We start from the raw sequence: 16727 nt of genomic DNA on the forward strand, positions 1-16727 counted from the left end.
ACATTAATATATTTTTATAGGATGAGTTGTGTTCAGTCAGACTGGTGTGCCATGACACATGACCCAAAATAAAAGTATTCTTGTTATGTTTTGTGTGTATAAATATATATGTAGACCTGGTAAAGAAATATTTAGAAAATTTTGAATTATAACAGTAAATTTTCATTTTTCATTTTTATATGAAATATGTAATTTCAACTTTAAGAAGTTCGCGTGTCTGCTATTATTTGATTGAGATATGTAAGGCTCATGATATATATATATATATATAGATAGATTACACTAATGCTATTAATAAGAAAAGGAACAGGCTCGCGTGAGTTTACTACTTACTAGTTGCTATATGTGTATTATTTATACACACTGTATACACGAGAAATATTGCTTAAGAAAGCTGTAAACACGAGAAAACGTGTGAAGGTGGTTTCAGATAAGCTTTTAGTTGGTTATCTTTTTTAAGTTTGAATTATAGTTGAAACTGTACAACAAACGAATGCCGGATTTGGTCTTTCGTTGGTGAGTTTTTGTAAATGTTTGTGAACAACTATCCAGAAGGGTACTGCATGCTAGCCTAGTAGAGAGCCGTTACCCGATGGTCTTCTTTGGCTTCTTTTGTTAAGAAAGGTAAATTGAACGTGGGGCTCGCTTGCTCATACGAATTCAAGTCCGGAAATTTGGACGTGGTTTTGGATGTTTGGAGCCGGACCACCCACGCAATGTGTGCTGACGAGGTGGGGCAGTGGGTTTTTGTCCATGAGGATCCGGACATCCGCATTGTGGATGCTTTTGTAAACATTCACTCCACAATCCCTTGTTGACGTCACACTTTTTTATTCTCAGTATTCAAGCATGTTTTAATCACCATTTAACCATATGTGATCACCCTTAAATACTAGCCAACATGATTAGGAGTGAAAAGATAGATGGTTCAGAATTCTAGTATAATAATTTTACAAGTGTTTAAATCAACAAAAACATATACTGACACAACGTACGTATTGTTTGCAACATTTTAAAAGGTTGATTTAACCCTCTAGCATCTCCTTTACCGTCGACATCTTTGGCCTGCGGTGTGGTAATCTATGGACACATTTTAGGGCTACCTTTAATGTTCTATATGCTTCTTGTGATGAATACTCAGACCCTAAGCCTGGATCTACTATTTCTGATAGATTTGTTTCTTTTAGGCGTCGATCCTGTCAGAAAAAAAAAAAAAAAAAAAAAAAATCATAACACTACACTTTAGACTTATCAGTCAAGGATATTTATCTTAAATACTCACCCAATCAGTAACATATACACCATCTTCTTTGGGTATGAAGTTGGGGACGCGTTTTCCGGTTACAATTTCTAGTGCTACAATTCCAAAACTATAGACATCTGCCTTGGGGCTCAATCGGCCGTACATGCCGTATTCCGGAGCTATATAACATCTGAGAACCAAATAAATAATATGAGCTAAAAGAGGAAATAAGCCTCCTACATAGAACCCCTCACTTACTTAAATAAAAAAGACTAACAAAATGGACAAAGAAAGGTTTTTGAATAAAAGACTAACAAAATGGACAAAGAAATGTTTGAGAGCATACATTGTTCCTGCAATCTGGGTGTGGGTATCGGCATGTCCATGATCATGTATTAGCTTCGCTAAACCGAAATCAGATATTTTCGGTGTAAAGTTACCATCAAGCAGCACATTGCTGCTTTTAATATCGCGATGCACAATCATCATATCTGATTCTTCATGAAGGTAAGCCAAGCCTCGAGCTATCCCTAGGCATATGTTAAACCTCACAGGCCATGTAAACTTTCGCTTTAATTCTATATCGTCCCCTGTCAGTAAATTCTCAGCATTAGACCATATGTTTATTGAACAAGTAACAATATTAGCCAAGGGTGGTTTGGGGATCTCAAGGGGTGGTTTGGTGGAGATCTAAAATCAAAGGACCAAATGAGTAAAATAATAATTAACCAATTTATTAATTATTTGAATTATCTATTAGTTTTAGTTTTTAATTTGTTTCCTATTGTTTAGATAAGTATCAATTAATGTTTTGAGTTATAGTAGGAATAGGAAGTTTTGGGTATTTAAAGTCCTATGCGTCTTATCTTTTATCATTGACAATCAATAATAAAAAATCGATCAAATTTGTTATTTGTTTCTAATCAAATTTTGTTTGTGCGTTTGAATATTCATCAAGTGGTATCAGAGCCACTTGATCGGCTCTAAGAAGAACGTGAAACTAGCAGACCACTGAAATCAGATTCCCGCTGTCTCTAATTAGCATTGACTGCTGATTGAGGCGCTAATAATCTCAAGTCCAAACTACATCCTGAAGAACGTTACGTTAACCAAGTCCATCCGAGTACAAGTAATGGGCCTCTCGGCCCGGTTATGTTTATTTGTTTTAGTCTAGTTATTATGGGTCAAACATTGGTATTGTTTATGTTTATTATGTTGGGCCGTAGGCCACATGTATGGGTCGAACAGAATGCTTAAGTCCAGTCCAGTAAGTGTCGGTTAGAAGAAGCAGTTTTGGGCCGAGCATTATGAACCGGTACGTCCCCAAGAATAACTACCGAGCGGTTATTCATGAAACGTCATATCCTTTCGATTTGAAACGTTGTGACTGCTGGGAACATACCCGTTCACTGCTATAAAACCGCGGCACAACTCCTTGTTCATCAGTCAGTTAGTTTGTATTCGAACGTGTGTTTACAAGTTATCATATTCAAGTTCTAGTTATCATTCAAGTTCAATTCGGTTAGTTATCTTTTGCAAATCTGTTTTTCGTTCAATCCAGCATGAAATACTATGAGTGCTGTGGGTTGTTTGAAAACGATTGTGTGTGTGGTCACAATACCATCCGTTCCGATTGGATTGGTCCTGGGTTTCCGATGACGATGATACCACATTGGTATCAGAGCCAAAGGTTTAACAGGAAGCGGAAGGGATTGTGATCAAGAAGAAAACCGGGTTCATGGAAACAAAGGGAAATCGGTGATGACCGATTATGGTGAAGAAGATTTTGTTCGTAGTGGAGAGTGCGGCCGGGCGGCGGAAGTGGATGAGTACGCGCAGGGGAAGCCAACCATGCGGACCGGGAAATCACCAATGAAAAAGTTTCCAAAGAAAGTGTTTCAAAAGGGTTTCGTGAAGAAGTCCGGGAAGAAATCTAATGCACCAGTGGGTAGGCCGAGAAAACCGGGGGTTCGCTGTTTCAAGTGCAAGGAATTGGGCCACATCGCATCAATTTGCCCAAGTAAGTACATCAAGTTATCACCGTTGTCAATTGAAAGCGATTATATTATGAAAGATACTTGCGGGGGTAACTGGGATTCAATCTGGGTTGTTGATCCCACGTTTAAAACGCATATGACGGGAAATCGAGATTTGTTTAAGTGTTTCAAGAGACACTTTGGGGTTGTAACAAACGAAAGTAGGAAGGATTTTTCGTTTGTACATGGAATAGGAGAAGTGAGAGTGCCGGTGGACGGCAAGGATAAGACAATCCCGTGCGTAAGTTATGCACCAAGTCTAGACAAGAATGTTCTAAGTCTAGAACAACTCTTGTTTCAAGGGATTGAGACGGTCACCATGGGTGAAACATGTGTGTTAAAGAAAATGTTTGGTTGTCGATCGAAAGGGTTCGACATATACGAAGACAAGTCAGAAGTCGATTTGGAACAAGATTATCTTAATGCTTTCTACGATAATCTTGGGGTTGATAATGGCTACAAGAAGGAGAAAAAGGAATTCCAAGAGTGTCTGGGGGATTATTATGAACGGGAATTCGAGAAGTCGAAAAACAAAAAGAAAGTGTACGGTGAACGTTCAAACGCTAGGAAGAAAGAAGTTGTGTACTCCAAGAAAGCGAAAAAGGCATTGTTGATCTACATTGAAGGCGAGAAAGATAATCCGCGCCAATCAAGAGAAATGCTTCGGGAACGGGCAATAACTCTCTCTCAACTCGAGGAGGACGTTGTTGAAAGAGGGTTAATTATGGAAAGTTGCATGGAACCGGGGGATCTTATCACACTACACGAGGAAATCAAGAAACACCCAAGGTTCTTCGACGCACCGTTCGAGGAAGTTTTGGTTTGGTTCATCACGGATTTTCTAGGGATTGTTTGTGAGAAAGCAATGCCGCCAGAGTTAATTGATGGACGTGATCTCAGTCTCATACTACTACACCGCATCGTGAAGCATAACGGTGGATTCAAAGAGATAATGGAGAAAGACATGTGGGGCGATATTTCGGTGAAGTATGGCTACGACGCGGATGACGCTTGCGAGATGAAGGTCACCTACATCTATTATTTGGAGTTGGTCGAATGGTATTTCGACTACATCAAGAAGGAGCGTGCAAGAAAGAAAGTTGGCATGGCTGAAAGCTCAAGCAACAATTGCGGTTGGCTCGACGATTCAAGCGACGACGACGTGGTGGTCAAGATCGAGGTCACCAACAATCGCAAGGAGTGATCGTGATCGAAGGACTCGGATGTTCTTGCTTAAGGGGGAGAATGAAGAACGTTACGTTAACCAAGTCCATCCGAGTACAAGTAATGGGCCTCTCGGCCCGGTTATGTTTATTTGTTTTAGTCTAGTTATTATGGGTCAAACATTGCTATTGTTTATGTTTATTATGTTGGGCCGTAGGCCACATGTATGGGTCGAACAGAATGCTTAAGTCCAGTCCAGTAAGTGTCGGTTAGAACAAGCAGTTTTGGGCCGAGCATTATGAACCGGTACGTCCCCAAGAATAACTACCGAGCGGTTATTCATGAAACGTCATATCCTTTCGATTTAAAACGTTGTGACTGCTGGGAACATACCCGTTCACTGCTATAAAACCGCGGCACAACTCCTTGTTCATAAGTCAGTTAGTTTGTATTCGAACGTGTGTTTACAAGTTATCATATTCAAGTTCTAGTTATCATTCAAGTTCAATTCGGTTAGTTATCTTTTGCAAATCTGTTTTTCGTTCAATCCATCATGAAATACTGTGAGTGCTGTGGGTTGTTTGAAAACGATTGTGTGTGTGGTCACAATACCATCCGTTCCGATTGGTCCTGGGTTTCCGATGACGATGATACCAACACATCCCAAGATCAGTTCAATATCATGGTGGATTTAGAGTATGTTGTAGGAATTAAGAAACTTAATCACTCAAATTACATAAATGATTTGGCGACTACGAAAGAGCTTCTCGATCACGTACATGATTTGGCGACTGTTGGGTTAATCAGTATGGGTCACGAGTCAAATGGTTCGAATGGGTCATCCGGGTTGTTCCTTTCAACATATGCTAATATTGAATAGGGGAATCGTACCCATAATTTAGAATCTGCATGTTAGTGTGAAATGGTCAAGTCTGGCCGAGTTTCATGCAAATGGACTTTGGATGGAAGTGAACGTGCAGTCATTGTTTTTTAGCATGTGTGCATTTTTAATACCAAACTTCAACTCTTTGAAAATGAACTACTTGGAATCTGCCAAAAAAACTTGTCAATCTCTCAATAGTTTTACAAAGGTAAAAACCTTGTGTTAAGAAATTGCTGGTCTTGACCCACAAGAAAGGATTAGAGAAGCTTGGATGAAGAGGATTATAGTACACGGACTCAAACCTGAGTATCATAGTTTTATAGTTTTATTTGAGGTAATGGAACTTGCGAATCACAGGTTTTGAATATGAAGAATTGAGAATCAAAAGAACAATAAACTTGCATGTATTGAATGAAAGTGATGAATACAATTTACATACATGAACCCTATATATACTAAACGAATAGGTGTGAATGAACAGTTGTGTCTCCTCTTGAATCGATGTGTCTGCTGCTTGTAAACATCGCGTCTTTTGCTTCCTCTTTTGTTGGCATCGATTCTGAACATGTATGTCTCCTTGAGACACCCTTTCAATAAGTTTGTAGGTTAAAAACTTTCATCTTGTCGCTTCCGGTCCTCGTACTTACTAACTAATCTAATTTTAACATAAACTAACTATCTACTAATCACTGAACGACTCCTATATTTATTTTAAACATCAATACTCCTTAAACTAGATATAGTTTAAAGAAGGTCTTCAACTTGGTTGACTTGCAGTAGCATTGGTTCTTCTTCCAACGCAACATGAGCTTCTTCGTCCTTCTCTGTTTCCTCATCTTTTCACCTGCTACACTCGTATGCGAAGTGGCCGAATTCACCACATTCGTAACACCTGAACTCTCTCTTGTCTCTATTTCCTCGATCCATGTTTCGCTCATGTTCTCTTCTCCTCTAAACGAACTTCCTCCATGTCCTCTACCATGATTTTGATCACCGCGTCCTTTTCCATGATGCCAATTTCCGGAATGATTGTCTGAACTTGCCATTAAGAGATTATTGTTATCCGATTCGTTTTTGCTCTTGAGGCGTTCTTTAAATGCTGTAATCCTATCCACTGCTTCTTCAAACGTCATTTTATCAATTCTGAATAGTGCACGATGGATGCCACAATGGGTAGAAACTTCTTCGGAACAGAGATAAGTTATTTCATTACAATCTTCTTATCTTTGATGGTGGTACCGAGACTTTTAAACTTAGCTTTTATTCCACCCAACTTGTTTGCGAAATTACATATTGTTTTGTTTTCTCCCGTCTTTAAGGCTTCTATTTCACTTCTCAAAGTTTGCAAACACGCTTTCTAAACCATATCGGCTCCAAGATATCGAACTTTGATTGCATCCCAAACTTCCTTTGCACTTTCGTATTAGAATATCTCCAGGTAATGTTTGGAAGTTCATTGCTTTCATTTTATTTGCCTTTTCTCATTTACCCCTTCTTTTGAAACAACCGTATCCCAAAGACTATATGCCTTCAAGATCGTTTGCATCAGGATTGCCCACTAAGTGTAATTCGATTCAGTCAACTTTGGGCATTGAAGAGATATATTTCCTTGCTCGTGAATTGATGTTGACGTGCTTTCTTTGTCGTCTCTTCCTGACATACTTCCTTTCTGATTTGCTTTCTTTGACTTTTTCTTTCCTACCTTGCTTGCTTTACTTCAATATTTCTTCTTGCTTGCACCACACAAGTTTTTCAACTTGCTCGTACCACACAGGTTTTTGATTGCCACACAGGTCTTCTTTGCCACACATGACTTTCTTTCTTGCTTTGCCACACAGGTCTTTCTTTTTTGCTTTGCCACATAGGTTATGTCACCATGAAGGTTCTTGCACCACGAAGGATTTTCCACCACGAAGGTCTTGCACCACGAAGGTTATGTACCACGAAGATTGTACCACACAGGATTTTGTATCACACAGTATTTGTTACTTACTTGCTATATGAATGGCTTATGATTCGAAATTGACTTGCTAATTTAGAAATTTTCAAAAAATTTACTTGTCATTTGTGTTGGAATCATTTGCTAAATTATTGATTTGATCAGATTATATTTAGATTCACATAAGCTATAAAAAAAATCAAAATATAGTTTGTTGTCCTTTATGAGAAGACAAAACAATTTGAAAAGAATAAACAAGTCTGACCTTTCAGAATTTGGTTAAAACTTGTTCCTTGTTGACTTTCTTTGCTTTTCAAGAACGAGAATAATGAATATTCATCAAATCATTAAGAACTGAAAAAAAAACGAACCTTTAAGATGCCTGACAAACTTTCGATTGTTTTTCGACTTTGATTCCAACAGAGTTGTATTCTATTTTAAAAAATCTCCTGGGATGGTTTCGATGATGATTACAAGCCCTACTTGTTTGCTTGCTTCTTTCCTTCTTCAATCGTCAGTTTCTCGTTCACCGAGAAACAGATTTCAATCGGCTTCTTCCCGGATTCGTAACATGCACTCTGATACCACTGTTGGTAATGGAACTTGCGAATCATAGGTTTTGAATATGAAGAATTGAGAATCAAAAAAACAATAAACTTGCTTGTAATAAATGAAATTGATGAATACAATTTACATACATGAACCCTACATATACTAAACGAATAGGTGCGATTGAACAGTTGCGTCTCCTCTCGAATCGATGTGTCTGCTGCTTAAAAACGTCGCGTCTTTTGCTTCCTCTTTTGTTGGCATCGATTATGAACATGTACGTGTCTCCTAGAGACACCCTTTCAATAAGTTTGTAGGTTACAAACTTTCATCTTGTCGCTTCCAGTCCTCGCACTTACTAACTAATCTAATTATAACACAAACTAACTATCTACTAATTACAGAACGACCCCTATATTTAGATTAAACATCAGTATTGCAGCAATACAAGGGTGGCAGACGCAACCTTCGTTAACCGAATTTGAAAACCTCCTAAGTGGACAAGAAGCTGTTACAAAATAGTTTGCAGGGACACCGATTATGCAGGAGGAAGAAAGGTCACTCTATGCTGGACAACAATGCAACCGAGGTAACAAAAAGCCATGGCAGAATAGGAACCGTGGGTCAGAAAAAGGAAAACAAAACGAAACTGAGAAGCTTCTTTTAAATGTGGTAAGGAAAATGTGTCCATCCATCTCTGCTTGGGTTGATTTTTTATACGGGCAACCAGCTAGGCTTTATGTGGGGAGTGATTATATTTGGTCTTCCACAGGGGTTCAACAAGGGGATCCTTTAGGGCCTCTCCTTTTTGCCCTTGTTTTACACCCTCTTGTTCTCCGATCAGAGATCGTTGGAAGCTTCTTTTCCACGCCTGGTACCTGGATGATTGGACCTTTATTGGAGATGCTACTTAGGTTGCCAATGCTTTAGATATCATTAAAGTGGAGGCCCCTCCTTGGGCGCCCTTCTCAACATTAAAAAACTAATGTTTTTTTAGCCTACATGCGATGGGGGTGAAGACTTAAGAGGGTTTATTTCCGCGGGAGATTGGTAGGCCGGTGCATGGTGTGAAACTGTTGGTTAGTGTTGTCAATAGAGATGGGGAGTTTATTAGTGGTTTGGCCCTCAAATAAGCCAAATGTGCGGTTGAGCAGATGGGATGCCTCAAATACCTTCGGGGCCCTCAAAGCGAACTCCTTCTGCTCCGTTCATGTATGGGGGTTGCCTAACTACTGTTTGGGCTCAGGACATGTCAGCCTTCTTATGTCAGGGAAGCCGTCTCTGTTCTTGACAAGGGGTTTTAGAATGCAATTGAGGATATTGTTGTTTGTGGGGGTGCCTTTTTCGGGGACTTAAAATGGAGGTTAGCTTCCCTCCGGAACCGTTTTGGGGGGCTTGGGATTTGCTCAGCTCAGGATGCCTCTTCCTATGCTTTTGTGGCTTCAAGGGCCCAATATTAGGTTCTTCAAGACCAAATCCTTCTTGAATGTGGTGGTGGGCTGTTGGACTCTGATTATAAGGGTGTATTGGACAATCCGCATAGTTCTCTTCCTGATCTTGATCTTGGCGGTTTCTACATTAAAGACACCACCCTCATTAAAGCCCAGAAAATTCTGGTGAATGCCTTATATGGTGAAATCGTCAAGACAGTTGAAGAGAAGTTTTCCTTGTCCCTTCGGCAGCGAGCCATGTTTGAGTGTTTGCGAGCCCCCCCATGCTTAGGATTTCGTGTCTGTTGTTGCCGTCGAAGGTTTAGGGCAATGTATGTCGGCTGTGGAATACCAGGCTATCCTTAAGTACCGGCTGATGATACCCCTTTTCCCTGTTGATGACCCGTGTCCTGTATGTCGGAATTGTTGCTTGGATTCTTTTGGGGAGCATGCAGTCCATTGCAAAGAATTACCAGGTTTTAAATATCGACATGATTTTGTTCAAGATGTGCTTTATGATGTCCTTAAGTGGGCAGGGATCACGGCAAAAAAAAGAAGCTTTGGTGAATTTCTTGACTGATCCGTTAGAAGGGAGATCTACCCTACGGCCCGCTGACATTCCTTTTTTATGGGAAGGAGAGAAACACGCGTATGTCGATTTGGCAGGTGTGTCCCCCCTCGTTGGGCTAAGGGACCACGGGTTTTTGGCGGGACATGCGATAACCAAGTTAGAGGCGGGCAAAGTAGCTAAGCACGAAAAAGCTTGCATCGAGAATCAACATGTGTTCGTCCCGTTCGCTTTCGATACCTTTGGCACTCTCGTCCCTGATGTGGTGCGGTTCATCAAGCGGGTTCAACAAGTGGTAAGCGGTAACACTGCGCATGTTAAGGGGCAGAATTATATGTTTAGCAGGGTAGGGTTTGCTATTCAGAAGGGGGTAGCGGCGCAACTTGTTACTCGTCTACCTGCCATTAGTCTGTAATCGTCTCGTCTCTGTGACTTCAGTATTAGAAATATTAACCTTATGTAATTAAATTGTTTTATTTCAAGAAAAAAATGACTAATGACTGTCGCAATCCTAATGAAGGTAACACAACAACTGTTAAAGGGGACGATGGCTGGGACGTTGAGGCTAGCATAACTCAACTCAAGCTTGATTTTGTTCTAACTGCTACCATAGAACCAAGAGAAAAAAAGCTTGGCGATTGGATAATAGACTCAAGTGTGGTGGTGATCGCTTATAATTCTTGACATCAAATCGCAAGTGTAGGAGAAGTAAAATTCCCACCAGACTGTAATCAGAAACAGTTCTCAATGACACATGTATTTTATGTGCCTGGTATTAGAAAAGCTTGTTTTCAGTGCCACAATTTACGGCCATAGGGAAGTACGTTGTGTTCGGACCTGAAGATGTTCGGATTTATGACATGTTTAAAACAAAGTCAAGTCTGGTGCTACAGGGAAAGAAAAATGACACAGTATATGTACTATCTGCAGAGTCGGCATATGTTGACAAAAAGAAAAAACCAAACAACAGATTTATCGCATGCACGTTTGAGACATGTAGATACGACCGATTGGAGTTGATAATGAAGAACGAACTGATCCGCGGGTTGCCGAAAATTGAAGTTAATAAAGATGTTGTATGCGCCGGATACCAATACCAGAAAGCCCATCAAAAACGTTTCGAAGCACTAGAATATCGGACCAAGGCCCCACTTGAAGTAATTCATTCAGATGTTTTGGACCGGTAAAACAAGCCTCGAACAAGGTATGAAGTATATGGTTACTTTTATTGATGATTTTTCAAGATGTCGTTGGGTGGGGTTTATGAAAGAGAAGTCGGAAGTCTTTGAGAAGTTTAAAGAGTTTGAAAGTGAAGCTGAGTGATTAACGGGTAAAACCATTAAATGCTTACGCTCGGATAATGGTGGGGAGTATTTGTCTACTAACTTTGACATGTACCTCAGAGAAAATGGAATACGAAGGCAGCTTACATGTGTAAATACCGCAAAACAAAACGGATTATCGAAAAGAAAGAGCATGCATTTGATAGAGATATGCTAGAGTATTATTCACAAAAAAAATATTCCTCGTCGTTTTTGGGCCGGATGTATGAAGACAACAACATATGTAATTAACCGGCTTCCACAACAAAATCAAGGGTTCAAATCGCTGCTGAAATTCTTAACCAGTGAAGAATGGAGAATTGACTTGTATTGTTTTTTGATATTTTGAGTTGTGTAAAAAATTGAATAAACATCACATATTTATACTATTCTAGACAACCAAAGAAAGGAAGGAAGGAGAAATTATTGGCTGTCATTTTGCTGTCATTTGGGCTTTGGGCTGTAAACAGTTCGAACAATCCATATAATTTTGGGAGATGATGTTGCTCAATCTTTGGATTTGACTCATCCCTCAATCAATGAATCATTCCTTTTTTCTAACACTCCACCTCAAGTTGAATAGTGGGATCTCCAAAATTCAACTTGTTTAAGCACTTGCTTAAGATCTTCACTCCAACCACTTTAGTCAAGATGTCTGCCAGTTGGTCTTCAGATCGTACAGATGGTAATTCAATTATTTTTGCTTCAAGTTTTTCTTTAATGAAATGCCTGTCCACTTCTACATGTTTAGTTCGATCATGTTGTACGGGGTTCTCCGATATTTGAATTATGGCTTCATTGTCACACATGATCTTGCTAGTTTCTTTTGGAGGGAAACCAATCTCAGCTAGGAGTTTTCGCACTAATAAAACTTCTGCTAGACCCCGTGCTATTCCTCTGAATTCAGCTTCGGCACTTGAAAGAGAAGCAACCTTCTGTTTTTTGCTTCTCCACGTGACATGATTTCCGCCAACTTATGTAAAGTAACCTGATGTTGATCTTCGATTCACTTTATCCCCTGCCCAATCTGCATCAGTAAACACTTAAGTTTTTAAATGACCGTTTGATTTGAAGAGGACTCCATAACCAACTGTTCCCTTGAGATATCTGATGATTCTTAAGGCTGCCTCCATATGTGTGACGTGTGGCTTGTGCATGAACCGGCTTATTACTCCTACTGCATAGGCTATGTCTGGATGAGTGTGTGAAAGATATATTAGCTTTCCCACTATTCGTTGGTACCTATTCATATTAGCCAACTCTGCCCCATCTTCCACATAAAGTTTTTGATTTGCAATCATGGGAGTTTCTGCTGGTTTGCAATCGATCATTCCAACTTCTGCCAGCAAGTCCAGAGTATATTTCTTCTCATGGATGAAGATCCCTTGTTTTGACCTTAATACTTCAATTCCAAGGAAGTAGTTGAGCCTTCTCAGGTCTTTCATCTCGAATTCTGTGAATAAACCTTCTTTTAACTTTGCCATTTCTTCTTTATCATTTCCTGTAGTAATCATATCATCAACATAGATTATTAAACAGGTAACAAAATCTCTTCTTCATTTAAGAAACAAGGTATGATCCGAGTTGCTTTGCCTGAACCCATATTTTTTCATTGCTAAGGTGCACTTCCCAAACCAGGCTCGGGGAGATTGTTTCAACTCGTGCAATGATTTCTTCAAACGACAAATTTCACCGGGTTTAAAGTTATGTAAGAATCCGGGTGGAGCTTCCATATAAACTTCTTCTTTTAACTCTCCATGTAGGAAAGCATTTTTAACGTCAAATTGGTGAAGTGGCCACCCTTTATTTGCGGCTTTGGAGAAGAGAACCCTAATTGTGTCCAATTTTGTTTTGCAACTGGAGAAAAGGTTTTAGAATAATCGACCTCATATGTTTGAGTGTAGCCTTTAGCAACTAACTGGGCCTTATATCTTTCGATAGTACCATCCGGTTTGTATTTCACCGTATAGACCCAGCGACATCCCACGGGTTTTTTTCCTTGTGGGTTTTTTTCCTTGTGGCAGAGCACATTTCTCCCATGTTTCATTCTTTACCAGGGCTTCAATTCCAGTCTCCATGGCATTCTTCTAGTTTTTTTGATTTCAGGGCTTGTTCTACATTGGTAGGAGTCTCTTTGGAGTAGATAGTTGCAGCGAAAGCTCTTGCTTCCTCGGATTGGTTCCTTTTAGCTATGTTGGCCATAGGGTATTTTGAGCTTCTGGACTCCTTTTCTAGAGAATATCTTTTTGGCGGGACTCCCCTCTTAACCCTTGATGGTAACACATACTGTTGAAAAGCTTCTTCCTGTGGGGTTTCTTCATTATCCTGTAATACTTCAACATTCTGTTCTGTTTCTCTTTGACAAGAAGCACTAGGACCATCAGTAATATCAACATTGCAACAGATACAGAAGAGTGAGAGTCACTTACCTCAGGTATAGGGTAGGGAGGAGTATCTTCGGTGGCACTGGTAGTCAGATTAGGTTGTATAGGATTCTCAAAGACTTCGTTGATGGTACTGTGATTGTTACAACTTCCTTCTAGTGTTATGACATATTTCAACCAACTCAGTGTGTCACACTCTCCCCCCTCCCCTGACCAATGTGTTGAGAAGAATAGTAGTACTTGGTTTCGAGAAAGTCACAATTCATGGTTGTAAACATGTGACGTGTCTTAGGGTTGTAGCATCTGTAACCCTTTTGGTTAACTCCATAACCAACAAAGACACACTTTTCCGCACATGGATCAATTTTATTCCGATGAGATTTGGGTATGCGCACAAAAGCTGTGCACCCAAAGACTTTGGGTTCAAGTGTAAGAATAGGTGGAATTTTGGTAAATTCTTCCAAGGTTTTTAATGGGGTTTTCAGTTTGAGGATTTTGGTTAGGAGACGATTGATAAGATAGGTCGCTGTAGCTAAGGCTTCGGGCCAAAAAACTTTTGGAACCTGTGATTCAATTAGAAGGGCCCTCATCATTTCTAACAGAATGCAATTCTTTTGCTTAGCAACACCATTTTGTTCCGGGTATGAGGGCAAGTAGTTTGGTGAACTATCCCTTTGGTTTCAAAAAATTGTCTCATTTGTGTGTTAAAGAATTCCCCCCATTATCATATCGAAAAATTTGAATATTTCTTTGAAATTGAGTTTGAATCATAGCATGAAATATGACCAATCTATCAAGAACAAGAACTTCGGATTTATTTTTAAAAAAATAGATCCAAGTCATTCATGTACAATCATCCACGAATATTACAAAAAAAAGATAGTTTTGCCCCCCAATAATAGGAGCAGGACCCAAACATCAGAGTGAATTAATAAAAATGGCACATCAACCCTCGTGTTATTTGGTTTAAAGGTTTGCCTATGGCTTTTAGCCAATACACAAGTTTCACAAGGAGACGTATTATTCGAAGGAAAAAGTTTAGGAAATAAAATATGTAAATAACCCGTAGATAGATGTCCCAATCTTCTATGCCATAACCATGCTTCCCGTTCTGGTGTTCCATGAGCTAGCATCACAGTACCATTTTGAGTCACCTCATCCACATAATACAATCCTTGTCTTTCAGTGCCACGCCCAATAATCTGTCTCGTCCTGATATTCTGTAAGAGACAAAAGGTTGGTTGTATGAGAACTGAGCAATTGAGTTCTTTTGTAACATGGCTTATTGATAAAAGTTAATGTGATAGTGAAGGCACGTAAAGACAATTAGAAAGTCTAAGTGTTGAAGAAATCTCAATCGTTCCTCCTGATTTCACGCCTATTTTTTTCGCCAGTTGTTGTTTTTATATATAATCTTCTAGGTTTGGATAATGACGCAAGATCCGATAAATCATAAGTCATGGTATCGGTTGCCCCACAATCATATATCCACGAATTATCCCACTTTTCACCATAATTTTTAGCTATATTTGCATTACCACCATAGTTTGGGTGGTTTTTGCAATGTTTAAAACTTTCTTTTATAAAATCTATGAAACTATTAGAGCTTGGTTTTTGAGGGACTAAATTGCAATTTTCTTTTTGATAAAGTGGAGTCGTCAGAGATGATTTCAAGATATCATCTTTTGATGAATTGCAATTTTCAATTTGACTAAATTGCAATTTTTCTTTTTGAGTTAACAGAGACTTCGAGAAGTTTTTTGGTAGATATTTTTCTTTTTTATAAAGTGGGGTTTTCAAGAGTCCATCTCTCTCAACCCTAATACCTATACTCATGGTGAAAGTTCCATCCTTCTCACTGTGTTCAACCGCCGCCGCCATTCCTCCAAATCCGCTACTATTCTAGTTCCCATCTCCGGTGGTTTCACGGTTGACGATAGTGGGTGTTTTCCCCTTCTCCTTTGTCGTAAGTTTTATGCCTTTCTTGTGACCATCGGACCACCACTCTGGATATCCAACAAGTCTAAAACACTGGTCCTTGGTATGATTTGTCATACCACAGTGGTCACATTTAAGGTAAGACTTGTCTTCTTTAGCCAGACTGTTTTTTTACATCATTTCGCCGGTATCCCTTAGATGCAAGCCCCAACCCTTCCGATTCATTGGCTATCAAACCCGCTGCAATGCCCTGTGTGTCATTGAGAGGTGCTCCGAGGTTGTTCTGGTGAGCGGCCTCATTGTGAACAGTGGCGTATGCGGCCTCCTCCATTGGAAGTGGTTTTGACCGGAGTATCTCCCTCTTTATAGGGTCATACTTCCGGTCGAGGGCGTTTAAAAACTGGAATAGCTTCTGTTCATTCCTGATTTTGGAATATGTTTGGATATCGGCTGGACATGTCATCGGATTTGGGTCAATCTGATCAATCTCTCCCCACACTCCATGAAGTGTAATCCACAGTTCTTCAAGACAGAGGTTGTTCTGTTTGATGTCATTAGCTTTTACATGGAGATTAAAAGTTTGAAGTTTGTCCCACCCACTGCTATAGGTAACTACCAAGGCGTCCCATAATGACTTTGTTGTGGGAAACTCGGTAAGGTTACCTGCAAGGGTAGGTTCGATGTTTTGAATCAACCATGAGAATACGACAAGGTCGTCTTGCTCCCATTGGTCGTATATTTCATGGTTTCGGTCCGGTGGTTTTGAGGTAAGGTGTTTCAATAGGTTTTTTGATCTTCCGCCTATGGCGAGCCGAATCATCCGGGTCCATAGAGCATAATTTTGGCTATTCAGCTTCAAATTTATCTGTAAATTGTCGGAAAGTTTTGGGCTTTTTGGTTGAGAATTTTTGAGAAGGTTGGCTAGTTGTAAGGTTAAGTCGTTACCGGAGTTGCTGTCGTCGGACATGGTGACTCGCGGTGGCTTGGATCTGTCTTAGGTAGATGATGAGCAGATTATAGAACCCGCTCTGCTACCATCTTAACCAGTGAAGAATGGAGAATTGAATTGTATTGTTTATTGATATTTTGAGTTATGTAAAACATTGAATAAACATCACATATTTATACTATTCTAGACAACCAAAGAAAGGAAGGAAGGAGAAATTATTGGCTGTCATTTTGCTGTCATTTGGGCTGTAAACAGTTCGGGTAATCCCTATAATTTTGGGAGATGATGCTGCTCAATCTTTGGATTTGACTGATCCCTCAAT

General features: G+C 39.7%; 1 protein-coding gene across 1 annotated transcript in view; it reads right to left on the reverse strand.

Moving 5' to 3' along the window:
* Positions 1-1025: 1025 nt before the first annotated feature.
* The window catches only part of LOC110880343 (probable LRR receptor-like serine/threonine-protein kinase At1g07650), a 50423-nt gene continuing 34721 nt past the window's right edge, over positions 1026-16727 (reverse strand). Inside the window, exons 10-12 of the mRNA XM_022128937.1 lie at positions 1590-1833; positions 1283-1433; positions 1026-1196 (exon numbers count right to left, since the gene is read on the reverse strand). Of these exons, the coding sequence (XP_021984629.1) occupies positions 1026-1196; positions 1283-1433; positions 1590-1833 (566 nt within the window). The remainder of the gene's footprint in view (positions 1197-1282; positions 1434-1589; positions 1834-16727) is intronic.

Source organism: Helianthus annuus, chromosome 9 (assembly GCF_002127325.2).
Source record: "Helianthus annuus cultivar XRQ/B chromosome 9, HanXRQr2.0-SUNRISE, whole genome shotgun sequence".
In the NCBI taxonomy this organism is placed as follows: domain Eukaryota; kingdom Viridiplantae; phylum Streptophyta; class Magnoliopsida; order Asterales; family Asteraceae; genus Helianthus; species Helianthus annuus.